This window comes from Hypanus sabinus, chromosome 10 (genome assembly GCF_030144855.1).
Source record: "Hypanus sabinus isolate sHypSab1 chromosome 10, sHypSab1.hap1, whole genome shotgun sequence".
NCBI classification, from domain to species: Eukaryota; Metazoa; Chordata; class Chondrichthyes; order Myliobatiformes; family Dasyatidae; genus Hypanus; species Hypanus sabinus.
This window is the reverse complement of record NC_082715.1, coordinates 110864519-110878958: the sequence shown is the minus strand read 5'-3', so window position 1 is coordinate 110878958 and position 14440 is coordinate 110864519. Positions and strand designations below refer to the sequence as shown.

The window sequence follows — 14440 nt, the reverse complement described above, 5'->3', positions numbered from 1 at the left end:
GGTATCCCCAGACGAGGTCTACTTTGGAAAAGATGCTTGCCCCATGCAGGTTTGCTGCAAAGTCCTGTATGTGCGGCATGGGGTAGCAGTCTGGAGTTGTAGCCCTGTTCAGTCTACGATAGTTGCTGCATGGTCTCCAGCCCCTGGCTGCTTTGGGCACCGTGCAGGGGGGGTGAAGGCCCATGAGCTGTTGGACATCTGTACGATCCCCAATTCCTCCATCCTCTTGAGCTCCTCCTTCGCCTGGCAGAGCTTGTCCGGGGGGGGCCTTCCTGCGCAGGCGTGGAGGGGTGGTCCCTCTGTCAAAATGTGGTGCTGCACTCCATGTCTGGGCATGGCTGCTGTGAACTGCAGTGCCAGAACTGATGGAAAGTCCACCAGGATTCTGGTGAATTCATTGTCAGACAGCATGATGGAGTCCAGGTGTGGGGCCGGTAACTTGGCTTCACCCAGGGAGAACGTCTGAGAAGTCTTGGCACGGACCAGTCTTTTCCCTTGCAAGTCGACCAGCAGGCTGTGAGCACGCAAGAAGTCCGCCTCCAGGAGTGGTTGGGCCACGGCGGCCAGTGTGAAGTCCCACGTGAACCTGCTGGCGCCAAACTGCAGCTGCACTGTGTGGGTGCCATGGGTCCATATCGTGCTGCCATTTGCGGCCCTCAGGGTGGGTCCTGGCTCCCTGTTGCGGGTGTCATACCCCGTCAGGGGTAAGATGCTGATTTCCGCTCCAGTGCCAATCAAGAAGCGGCGTCCCGACTGTCTGTCCCAGACAGACAAGGGGCTGTCCTGGTGTTTTCCGGGAACTTGCAGCGCAGGCGACAATGGCAGGCTTCTGTGCCCCACCACTGGTGGTAGAAACACCACTGTTCATCGGCCTCCTCACTCCTGCCTCTGGGTTGTGTGTACTCCGTTGCTGGGCCTGGTCTGGTCTGCTGTTGGGCACATGGCTTGGTAATCTGTCCGAAGGACACCCCACTCTCCCTCTTGGCTTTCCACAGCATGTCTGCCCGGGCTGCCACCTTCTGGGGGTCACTGAAACTTGCGTTGGCCATCAGCAGATGTATGTCCTTGGGCAGTTGCTCTAGGAACACCTGCTCAAACATGAGGCAGGGCTTGTGTCCTGCAGCCAGGGCCAGCATCTCGTTCATTAATGCTGAAACAGCCTGTCTCCCAAACCGTCCAGGTGCAGCAAGCGGGCACCTCGTTCACGTCATGAGAGGCCAAAGGTCCCTATGAGCAGCACTTTGAATGCTGCATATTTGCCTTCTTCCGGGGGTGACTGTATGAAATCCTCAACCTGGGCGGCTGTCTCCTGGTCAAGGGATCTCACCACGTAATAGTAACATGTGGAATCAAAAGATATCTGCCAAATCTGGAACTGGGCTTTTGCTCACAGCGTCCAGAAAGCTGGTAGTTTTAGTGAAACAGCGTGAACTGATGAAGAGTCGATTATCTTTGGTCCAAATCCTGTTTGGACCATTGGGGTCACCAATGTAGTGATGTGCTACACATAGTGCTGAAATAACAACATGCAGTCAGTCCGTAAGTTGTTTCGAGACTAGTTTTCTCAAACTTTGCAGCACTGGCTTTTACGCAGTTCTGTTCCCGCCCTCACTGGGCGGAAATGACATCAGAGGTGCATTAAAGAAGTTTCTTCCCGCGCATGGGCTTTCTCCCCTTGCTGGTGAAGAAGGCAGCCCAGCACCATTTTGGGGCTGGCCTCTCTGCCGATGTGCGCACCATTTTGTGAGCCAGTTCGCCTGTGTAGAAAGTGGGTCGCCACAATCACATAATTTTCTTATACTCCTCAAACACCTCTTTTGATCCTAAATGCCTATACCTCCTTATTTTCCCTTACCAAGGCCTCTATATTCCTTAATCACCAAAGTTTTCTAAACCTGTTAGCCTTGTCTTATATTCAACCAAGAACATACAGATTCTGTGTTCTCAATGTTTCCCTTTTGAAAGCCTCTGACTTATCAAGCATCTATTTGCTGGAAAACAATCCATCCCAAACTACCCTTGCCCGATCCCTTCTGATGCCATCAAAACTGGCCTTACTCCAATCTCAACACAGTGACCAGTTCTACCTTCCTCATAGTTATCTTGAAACTAATGGAATTATGATCACTAAATCCAAGATGTTTCTTTACACACAATTTGGTCACCTGCCCTGCCTCATTCCCCAAGAGGGGATCCATTATCATTGTCTCTCTAGATGGATCATCTGCAGAATAAGAAGACTTTCCTGAACATTTTTGACACACTTTTTTTCATCCAATATCATTACAGTATGGGATTCCCAGACAATATGTGGACAGTTAAAATGACCTTTAATCACAACCTTATATATCTTGCAACTGTCTGCTATATCCCTACAAACTTGTTTCTCTATTGGGCAGTCTACAACATAAATAGTCTCTTTTTAATCCTTTAATTTCATGCATATTGCTTCAGCAGAAGAGCCCTCCAATGTGTTCTCTCTGAGAAATGCTGTGACATCTTCCCTGATACACAATGCTATCCCTTCCCCTTTGACACCTTCCCCTCTATTATGTCTAAAACACTGGAACACCAAAACATTCAGCTGCCTGTCCTGTCCCTCCTGGAACCAAGTCTCCCTAATGGCTACATCGTAATTCCATGTACTGATCCAAGTTCTAAGTTCATCTGCCATCCCTACTAAACTCTTGTATTGAAATAGATGCATCTTAGAATATTAGCCCCACCTTGCTTACCAACCAGTTAATTTCTGTCCTTGCTTGTAGGCTTAACATCTACTTTCCCAACATCCATTCCACTTGCCGCCCTGCCACTCTGGTTCCCTCCCACTGCAGCTCTACTTTAAACAGCCCAAGCAGCACTAGCAAACTTTGCCACAAGGATATTGGCCCCACTCTAGTTCACGTGCAAAATGTCCCATTTGTACAATTCCTATCTGCCTTGGAAGAGAACCTAATAATCCAAAACCTGAAACCCTCCCTCCTGCATCATCTCCTTAGCCAAGTGTTGAAATGCACTGTCTTCTTATATCTTGCCTCACTAGCATGTGGCATTCCTGAGATCACCCCACCCACCACTCCCTCAGAAATCCCGTCTTTTAAAGTAGCACCAAATTCCCTTGACTCACTTTGCAGGTTCTCATCACCCTTGTATGCTACATTGATCTTATATTCCCCATGTGCTTCTCCTTGGTGAATATTAATACTTACCTAGTAACTCATCCACTTCCTCAGTCTCCAGTCATAAATTTCCTCCATCGTCTCTGAGTGGACGTAGCCTCTCTCTAGCTATTCTCATTTTTAATTATGCATAAAATGCCTTGGAATTTTCAATAATTCTATTTGCCAAAGACACTTCAAAGCCGCCTTTGGCTCATCTGACTTCTAATCTGATATTTTTTCCTGCTTCCTTTTATTTTCTTAAGGGTCGTGTTTCATTTTAGTTTCCTAAAACTTACCTCTATTTCTTTTTTCCATTTGACTAAATCTACAACATCTCTCTTCACCCAACATTGCTGAACCTTGTCTTCCTTCCTCGTAGGAACATGCTGGCCCTGAATTCTGGATCAGCTTGTTTTGAAATGTTTCAAAACTATTTCAAACAAAAAGCTGAAGGAAATCAAAGCTCAAACTAAATTTATTATCAAAGTACATATATGTCACCATATACAGTGCCTATCAAAAGTATTCACCCCCCCCCCACCCTCCAGAAGTTTTCATGTTTTATTATTTTACAACATTGAATCACACTGTATTTAATTTGGCTTTTTCTGACACTGATCAACAGAAACACTTTTGTGTCAAAGTGAAAACAGATTTCTACAAAGTGATCTAAATTAATTACACATATAAGACACAAAATAGGGCTGCACTTATTGGCTGCAAAATGTTATTGAATTTTTTGAAGAGGTTACTAGGAAAATTGACGAGGGTAAAGCAGTGGATGTTATCTATATGGACTTCAGTAAGGCCTTTGACAAGGTTCCACACAGAAGGTTAGTTATGAAAGTTCAATCGTTAGGTATTAATATTGAAGTAGTAAAATGGATTCAACAATGGCTGGATGGGAGATGCCAGAGAATAGTGGTGGATAACTGTTTGTCAGGTTGGAGGCCAGTGCCTCAGGGATCTGTACTGGGTCCAATGTTGTTTGTCATATACATTAATGATCTGGATGATGGGGTGGTAAATTGGATTAGTAAGTATACAGATGATACTAAGATAGGTGGCATTGTGGATAATGAACTAGGTTTTCAAAGCTTGCAGAGAGATTTAGGCCAGTTAGAAGAGTGGGCTGAAAGATGGCAGATGGAGGTGCTACATTTTGGTAGGAATAATCAAAATAGGACATACATGGTAAATAGTAGGGCATTGCAGAATGCAGTAGAACAGAGTGATCTAGGAATAATGGTGCATAGTTCCCTGAAGGTGGAATCTCAAGTTGATAGGGTGGTGAAGAAAGCTTTTGGTATGCTGGCTTTTATAAATCAGAGCATTGAGTATAGGAGTTGGAATGTAATGTTAAAATTGTACAAGGCGTTGGTGAGGCTAAATTTGGAGTATTGTGTACAGTTCTGGTCACTGATTTATAGGAAAGATGTCAACAAAATAGAGAGAGTACATAGGAGATTTACTAGAATGTTACCTGGGTTTTAGCACCTAAGTTACAGAGAAAGGTTGAACAAGTTAGGTCTTTATTCTTTGGAGCATAGAAGGTTGAGGGGGGACTTGATAGAGGTATTTAAAATTATGAGGGGGTTAGATAGAGTTGATGTGGATAGGCTATTTCCATTGAGAGTAGAGGAGATTCAAACAAGAGGACATGAGTTGAGAGTTAGGGGGCAAAAGTTTAGGGGTAACACGAGGGGGAACTTCTTTACTCAGAGAGTGGTAGCTCTGTGGAATGAGCTTCCAGTAGAAGTGGTAGAGGCAGGTTCAATCTTGTCATTTAAAAAAAAATTGGATAGGTATATGGACAGGAAAGGAATGGAGGGTTATGGGCTGAGTGCAGATCAGTGGGACTAGGTGACAGTAAATGCTCAGCATGGACTAGAAGGGCTGAGATGGCCTGTTTCCATGCTGTAATTGTTATATGGTTATACAAAATAATTGATTGTATAAGTATTCACCCCTTTCAAGTCAGTATTTAGTAGATGCACCTTTGGTAGCAATTACAGCCTTGAATCTGTGTGGATAGGGTCTCTCTCAGTTTTACACATCTGGACACTACAATTTTTCCCCATTCTTCTTTATCAAAACTGCTCAAGCTCCGTCAGATTGCATGGGAATCATGTGTGAATAGCCCTTTTCAAGTCCAGCCATAAATCCTTAATTAGATTGAGGTCAGGGTTCTGACTTGGCCACTCCAGGGCATTAACTTTGTTGCCTATTCATGTGTAACTTTGGCTTAATGCTTGGGGTCATTGTCTTGCTGGAAAACAAATCTTTTCCCAAGTCAGAGTTCTCTTGCAGACTGCATCATGTTTCCCTTCTATTTTACTGCATTCACTTTACTCTCTACTCTCATAGTGAAGCGTCCACACAGCACGTTGCAGCCACTGCCATCCTTCAAGGTAGGGATGGTGTGTTTTTGTTAATTTGCAGTGCTTGGCTTACGCCAAACATAGCGTTTCATCTGATGGCTAAAATGCACAATTTTGGTTTCATCAGACCATAGAACCTTCTTCCAGCTGAGTTCAGAGTCTCCCATATGCCTTTTGGCCAATTTTAGCTGAGATTTTATGTGAGATTTTTTTGGAACAGTGGCTCTCTCTTTGCCACTCTCCCATAAAGCTGCAACTAGTGTAGCACCCGGACAACAGTTATTGTATGCACAGTCTCTCCCATCTCAGCCACTGAAGCTTCTAACTCCTCCAGAATTGTCATAGGTCTCTTGGTGGCCTCCCTCACTAGACCCTTCTTGCACACTCACTCAATTTTTGAGGACAGCCTGCTCGAGGTAGATCTACACCTGTACCATATTCTTTCCATTTCTTGATGATTGACTTAACTGTACTCCAAGGGATATTCAGGCTGCCAAGCTTAGCGGTGTAAGGAGATATGATAGAAACATTTAAGAGGCTGTTAGATAGACAAATGAATATCTATATAGGAAATAGAGTGATAGGGACCAGGTTCAGCCAGAAGGATTTAGTTTTTGTCATTCTTTTCACACAGACATCATTGGACTGAGGGGCCTGCTTCTAAGCTGTACTCTTTTATATTCTATATGAAACAATGACTCTAACAAAGTATAGGATATATACAATCCTTGGTTTAGCATTTGTACTAATGAGTTGGATCTGGATTACAATATATAATGGGCTTCTAGACCAGCAAGAAATTTCATTTAAAAATTCCATTCTTCATTTTATTCCAATACGATGCCATCAAAAATGCCCATGACCCTTGATTCTGGCTTCTTGTATTTTAAAACATTTACTTTCTCACTATTGCCAACAGTACTTTCAATTGTTTTGATGCTGAATTCTGGATTGTCTTTGCTAAATCACTTTACCTTCCTCCCCTAGTTGTGGGAAAAATGACCAGTAACCAGTCAAAATCTGTGCTGAGCAGTAGGCTTAAATACTTGCTTCTGTACTTCATCTCATGTAACTCAAAAGCTTGAATTCTACTGTAAGTCTCTTCTTTCAAAGGACTTTCAAAGTCTTAGGCCACTTTGAAACTGTTCAAGTTATTGTTGACTCCAAATTTGTTAGTCTTCCATCATAAAAAAATAAACAAATGATGTCTAGGTAACTTCAGTTCCTAAATATTCTGAACAATCTTAAGATGTTCAAATATATTTTGTGCCATTTTTTATTCATTGATGGACCAGGCTTCAATCAGTATAGTGATTAAATCCTGTCTGTTCATAAAGAAGATCTAAACACATACCAACTTTCCCTATATTAAAACCAGAAAATTTTCCAGGGTATTAGAGCGTAGAGCAGTGATGTTAAAATGGAACTTCATTTTTTTTTTCTGAGGGTGAAAGGGAAATGAGAAAATTGTATGAAAACAAACATAAAAAATGTTATCATCCTATAGATAAGGAATAAAGGATTGTTTCTCCATGGAGTAGCTAAAAAAGTAAGAAGCAAAGTAATATGAAAAAAATTAATACATTTTAAAACCTATTACTCACAGATAGTGAATCCAAGATAAATTCTTCTACAGCAGTTTTCTGCAGCTGAAGTTGTTTAGCCAATACATCAATAATATAGTGATGTGTTTGAGCAAGTTTCATTTTTCTTTTTTCCCTATCTTCCCTGTACCTTGCCTAAATTCAAAAATTAAACATAAGTAAATAGATTCATTGACAAACAAGAGAAGATCTGCAAATGCTGGAAATCCAAGCAACACGCACAAAATGTTGGAAGAACTCAGCAGGCCAGGCAGAATCTATGGAAAAAGAGTATGGTCAACGTTTCAGGCTGAGACCCTATCAGCAGAAAGACAGGCAAAGAGCTGGGATGGCAGGACTTTCATATGAAGAAAGACTGGATCGACTAAGCTTATACTCACCAGAATTTAGAAGACTGAGGGGGGATCTTATTGAAATGTATAAAATTCTAAAGGGATTGGACAGGCTAGATGCAGGAAGATTGTTTCTGATGTTGGAGGAGTCCAGAACGAGGGATCTCAGTTTAAGGATAAAGGGGAAGCCTTTTAAGACCGAGGTGAGGAAAAACTTCTTCACACAGACAGTGGTGAATCTGTGGAATTCTCTGCCACAGGAAACAGTTGAGGCCAGTTCATTGGCTATATTTAAGAGGAAGTTAGATATGGCCCTTGTGGTTAAAGGGATCAGTGGGTATGGAGAGAAAGCACGTACAGGGTTCTGAGTTGGATGATCAGCCATGATCATGCTGAATGGTGGTGCAGGCTCGAAGGGCCAAATGGCCTACTCCTGCACTTATTTTCTATGTTTCTATGTTTAATGCAAGTACCCATGGCCACGCCATGGATTTGTAGAAAGTGAAATGAGTAAAAAGAGAAACTGTTCAGGGTAAGAACAAGTTCATCCAAGAGTATTGGTGGACAGGAAAAGGTTAGATTTTGTTCTAAAGAGTAACTCAGGGCTTTAAGCCCTTAACGATGAGGAATGGAGACTGGACATCCATAGTAAAGTTAAGGTAGAGGTGGTCAGGAAATCAGAAGTCCAAATGGTGGAAAGGGTCGAGGTGTCCTAAAGTTCATGGAGTTCTGTGGAATAGGCAGACACAGAACAAGTGGAAGAAATTACCTTTAACATGGTACTTTTTACTTGCCTGTTTGTTTCATCTCATTTTTCAAAAATATCATGTGCTTAAAGAAATACCTGTTTTTCTTTTATTGTCTCTTGTAAAGCTAGCATTCCAACAGTACTTCGGCGAACTTTACTGAGTCTTTTCTCCTGAGAAAAACTACTTAAATCCAGATTCGTTCCACTGACGTTCGAAGAAAGGCTGACTCGATTCATTTTTGAAACCTAAAACAAACAAGTTAAAGTTCATTCATTGTGTATATACATTCTTATCATTGAAACCAAAACCACAAAACTATTCTGAGGGGTTATTCTCAGGCACAAGAGGTTCTGCAGATGTTGGTAATCTTGAGCAAAACACAAAAAAATGCTGGAAGAACTGAACCAATCAGGTAGCAACTATGGAGAGAAATATAAATCCTCAAAGTTTCGGGTCAAAACCCTTCATCAGGACTAGAAAGGAAGAGGGCAGAAACCAGAATAAGAAGGTGGAGAGGGAGTGAGCAGAGTACAGGTTGGTGAGTGATAGGTGAGACCAAGTAAGGGGGAAGGTGGGTGGGTGGGAGAAGCCAGAAGATGATAGGTGGAAGAGGTAAAGAGCTGAGAATGATGATTGGAGAGAACTATGGACCATTGAATAAAGGGAAGAAGGTGGGAATTCAGAGCGTGGTGATGGCAGGTCATGAGGGTGGAGAAGAGAAGGTGTGAAAGGGTAACCAGAATGAGAAATGGAAATGAGGGGGAAAGAAAGTAAAATCTGAGGGGAGTGATTACCAGAAATTAGACCTCAGGTTGGGAGCTACCCAGGCAGAATATGAGGTGATGCTCAGCAAGATGAGTTGGATCTCAACATGACAGTAAATGAGACCTTGGACAGACATGTCGATATAGGATTGGAAAGTCGAATTGATATGGGTGGACAAGGAGATACTGGCTGTTGTGGTGGACAGAGTGAAGGTGCTGTATGAAATGATCCCCTAATCTGCATCAGGTCACACTGATTTAGAGGAGGCCACACTGGGAGCACCAGATACGGTAAATGACCTCGACAGACACGCAGATGAAGCATCACCTTGCCTGAAAGGACTGGTTAGGACTGCATGGAGGTGAGGCTGAAGGTGTAGGAGCAGGTGTAGTTACAGGCGCAGGTGCCAAGAGGAAGGGACAAGTGGATAAGGAAGTCACATAGAGAGTTGAGGGTGTGAAGATATCCCTGCTGGTAGGATCCCATTGGAGATAGCAATAGTTGCAGAGAATGATATGCTGGATACAGAAGCTCATGAAGTGACAGGTATGATGGACAAGGAGGATTCTATCCCTGTTACTACAGCTTGGATATAGGAGAGGGCAGATGTATGGGAAATGGAGGAGCATCAGGTGAGGAAATCATCAATAGTTTCCCTACCACCACTATCAATGATGCCCTCACCGGCATCTCCTTCATTTCCTGTACAGCTCCTCTACTGTCATGATGAGGCCAGCTGGTTGGAGGAGTAACTGATGAGGCCAACTGGTTTGAGGAGTAACATCTTATATCCTATCTGGATAGACTCTAACCTGATAGCACAAACATCAATTTCTCTAACTTCCAATCATCACTCCCCTTTGTTTCTACCCTCTACCCCTTCTTTTGTCTCTCTTTTACCGTTCCCCATTCTGGATACCCTCTCATCCTCATGACCTGCACATCGCTCCCTCTAGTTCCACACCACCTTCCTTTTACTTGATGGTCCATGACAGTGAGGGAATGAGGTAAAGGCAGACATGTGGGAAATGGAGGAAATGCAGGAGAGGGCAGCATTAAGGGTATCCCTTCCACCGCTATCAATGCTGCCTTCATCCGTCTCCTCCATTTACTACACATCCACCCTTACCCCTTCCTGACTTCATCATAACAAAGAAGGGGTTCTCCTTGTCCTTACCTATCACCCGCAGACCTCCATATCCAGAACATCATTCTCTGTAACTTCTACTGTCTCCAATGGGATCTTACCACTAAGCGCATCTTTCCCTCCTACCAATCCCCCTCTCTGCTTTCTGTAGATTCCACTCTGTTATCCAATCATCCCTCACCATTGAGCTATCTTTCCAATATTTTTATTAAATTTCATTTAGACAAATACAGAATTCATAAGGATACATTATAAATCAAAATAAGATAGCACAAAATGCACTATATATAAATCGCACTGATACAATCATGGTATCCCATATTCATGATCAAATAAAATAAATTGAATTATGAAATGCAATAATAGTTAATTATACTACTTAAAAAATCTACACCCACTACCAAGACAAAACTGGTTTGTAAAAAACAAGAGAAAAAAAGAGTACTTTACCATATAGAGTTTTATAATAATAGCCCAGATCTATATTTTAATAATAATAACAATTCAAAGATTTTTTAAATAGTTCAGAAAGGGTCCCCATAGCATTTGAAAATCTTGGTTAGAATCAGAAAATGAACAACAAATCCTCTCTAAATTTAAACATGACATAACATCGCATAACCATTGAGCATGTGTGTGGGGGGGGGGGCAACCTCCTTCCATTTAAGCAAGATTTCCCTCTTAGCCATAAGAGAAATAAAAGCCAGTACAGTACCTGCAAATGAGAAGGCTCCAAAATTATAACTCTTTCCTCAACAATACCAAATAAGGCAGTCAAAGGATTGGGCTTAAAATTAACTTTAAAAAGTACAGAAAAAGTTTGGAATACATTTTTCCAATATGTTTCAAGGATCAAACTTGACCAAAACATATGAATTAATGAAGCCTCTCCATTATTACATCTGTCTTATTACATCCGTCACAATAAGGAGATATATCTGCAAAAAAAACGAGAGAGCTTGCCTTTAGACATATGAGCCCTATGTACCACTTTAAATTGTAGGAGGGAAATGATGAGCACATAATGATGAAGAACCATTTTGAAAATAGCCCTCCAGGTCTCATCAGATGATGAAATCTGTAAATCCTTTTCCCAATCTTTTTTAATTTTGTCTAAAGGAGCCATTCTCAATCCCAACAACAGACCATAAATATAAGATATTGAGCCATTCTCAAAAGGTTTCAGATTAAAAATTACATCTATTGTGTTCTTTTCCAGGCTAGTAGGAAATATATGTAGTTTATTTAGATCTTAAGAAATCTCTAAACTGCAGATATCAAAAAAAGTGGGTATTTGATATGTTATATTTCACTGAGAGCTGCTCAAAAGAAGAAAGATTCCCTCCAACAAACAGATACTGAAATCGTTTAATGCCTAATCTATCCCATTCTCTGAAAAAAAACAGATCGGTTGTAGATGGTTTAAAAAAATTTAGAAAAAATAGAAAGGGAAAAATCTCAATAAACCGAAACGTTTTCTGAACTAGCCAGATCCTCAAAGTGTGTTTAACCACCAAACTGTCAGTTAATTTATTTAATAAAGGTAAAGGAAGAGAGGATCAAGAAGAGAAGTACAGGTAATAGAAAATTTTGTAACAGAGTTGGCTTCCAAAAAGACCCATATTGGGCAATCCTCACAATTAACATAATATAACCAGAACATAAGATTTCATATGTTAATTTCCCAAAAATATAATCTAAAATTGGGTAGAGCAAGGCTTCCATTCTTTTTAATTTTTTGAAGGTGGGCTTTATTTAATCAGGGTTTTCTGGTCTTCCATATATAGGAAGAAAGAATCGAATCTAAAGAATCAAAGACTTAGGTATAAAAACAGGTACGGTTTGAAAAAGGTATATAAATTTAAGTAAAATATTCACTTTAATAGAATTGATTCGAGCAATCAATGATAAAGAGAGAAGCAACCAATTAGAAGGTGAATTTTTCATATAATTCATTAAGGTTAAAAAATTTTCTTTAAATATATCTTTATAATTCTTAGTGATTGTTACACCCAAATATGTAAATTGTTTTCTTACAATTTTAATAGGAAGGTTAATATTGGTTGGTATCAAATTATTTAAAGGAAACAACTCTTATGTAAATTCAATTTATATCCTAAAAACTGACTAAAATTAGTCAGTAAAAGAAACATAGAGGATAAAGAAGTTGTAACATTAGATATCAAAAGCAATAGGTTATCAGCATAAAGTGAGACTTTATGAATAGTACCTTTCCTTAAGATACCGGTGATCTCTTTAGACTCTCGAAGGCAATTGCTAAAGGTTCTAATACCAAATCAAAAAACAAAGGGCTCAATGGACGTCCTTGTCTGGTTCCACATTGGAGTTTAATTGGTTTAGAAATCTGAAAATTAGTAAGGACCCGAGCAGAGGGAGGTAAGTAATTTGATCCAATGAATAAAATTGGGCCCAAAACTAAATTTTTCTCAGGTTTTAAATAGGTAATTCCATTCAACTCAATCAAAAGCCTTCTCCTCATCCAGAGAAATCACACATTCCAATATTTCCTTGGATAGAGAATGCTTAATGTTTAATGAGGACAAATTATGAGGCTATAAGGCTAGAACTTGCATGTGTGAATTGGGATGATGTTTTTGCAGGGAAATGTACTATGGACATGTGGTCAATGTTTAGGGATCTCTTGCAGGATGTTAGAGATAAATTTGGCCCGGTGAGGAAGATAAAGAATGGTAGGATGAAGGAACCATGGGTGGCAAGTGAGGTGGAGAATCTAGTCAGATGGAAGAAGGCAGCATACGTAAGGTTTAGGAAGCAAGGATCAGATAAGTCTATTGAGGAATATAGGGTCACAAGAAAGGAGCTTAAGAAGGGGCTGAGGAGAGCAAGAAGGGGACATGAGAAGGCCTTGGCGAGTAGGGTAAAGGAAAACCCAAAGGCATTCTTCAATTACGTGAAGAACAAAAGGTTGACAGCAGTGAAGATAGGACCAATTAGAGATAAGGGTGGGAAGATGTGCCTGGAGGCTGTGGAAGTGAGGGAGGTCCTCAATGAATACTTCTCTTCGGTATTCACCACTGAGAGGGAACTTGATGACGGTGAGGACAACATGATTGAGGTTGATGTTCTGGAGCATAAGGGAGAAGAGGTGTTGGAGTTGTTAAAATACATTAGGATGGATAAGTCCCTGGGGCATGACGGAATATTCCCCAGGCTGCTCCACGAGGCAAGGGAAGAGATTGTTGAGCCTCTGGGTAGGATCTTTATGTCCTTATTGTCCACGGGAACGGTACCGGAGGATAGGAGGGAGGTGAATGTTGTCCCCTTGTTCAAAAAAGGTAGTACGGATAGTCCAGATAATTATAGACCAGTGAGCCTTACATCTGTGGTGGGAAAGCTGTTGGAAAAGATTCTTAGAGATAGAATGTGTGGGCATTTAGAGAATCATGGTCTGATCAGGGACAGTCAGCATGGCTTTGTGAAGGGCAGATAGTGTCTAACAAGCCTGATAGAGTGCTTTGAGGAGGTGACCAGGCATATAGATGAAGGTAGTGCAGTGAATGTGATCTACATGGATTTTAGTAAGGCATTTGACAAGGTACCATATGGTAGGCTTACTCAGGAAGTCAGAAGGCATGGTGTCCCACAAGGATCAGTTCTGGGACCTCTACTTTTCGTGACTTTTATTAATTACCTGCATGTGGGGGTAGAAGGGTGGGTTGGCAAGTTTGCAGACAACACAAAGGTTAGTGGTGTTGTTGATAGTGTTGAGGATTGTCAAAGGTTGCAGGGAGACATTGACAGGATGCAGAAGTGGGCTGAGAAGTGGCAGATGGAGTTCAACCCAGAGAAGTGTGAGGTGGTACACTTTGGAAGGACAAACTCCAAGGCAGGATACAAAGTAAATGGCAGGATATTTGGGAGTGTGGAGGAGCAGAGGGATCTGGGGGTACATGTCCACAGATCCCTGAAAGTTGCTTCACAGGTAGGTAGGGTAGTTAAGAAAGCTTATGGAGTGTTAGCTTTTATAGGTCAAGGGACAGAATTTAAGAGTCACGGGGTAATGACGCAGCGCTATAAAACTCTATTTAGGCCACATTTGGAGTACTGTGTCCAGTTCTGGTTGCCTCACCTTAGAAAGGATGTGGAAGCATTGGAAAGGGTACAGAGAAGATTTACCAGGATGCTGCCTGGTTTTGAGAGTATGCATTATGATCAGAGATTAAGGGAGCTAGGGCTTTACTCTCTGGAGAGAAGGAGGATGAGAGGTGACATGATAGAGGTATACAAGATATTAAGAGAAATAGATAGAGTGGACAGCC

At 41.4% G+C, this 14440-nt stretch overlaps 1 protein-coding gene across 1 annotated transcript in view; it reads right to left on the bottom strand.

Annotated features, from left to right (window-relative positions):
- LOC132401348 (dynein axonemal heavy chain 8-like) overlaps positions 1-14440 on the bottom strand; it is an 895336-nt gene that overhangs the window by 878624 nt on the left and 2272 nt on the right. The window contains exons 2-3 of the mRNA XM_059983478.1: positions 8323-8472; positions 7147-7281 (exon numbers count right to left, since the gene is read on the bottom strand). Of these exons, the coding sequence (XP_059839461.1) occupies positions 7147-7281; positions 8323-8472 (285 nt within the window). The remainder of the gene's footprint in view (positions 1-7146; positions 7282-8322; positions 8473-14440) is intronic.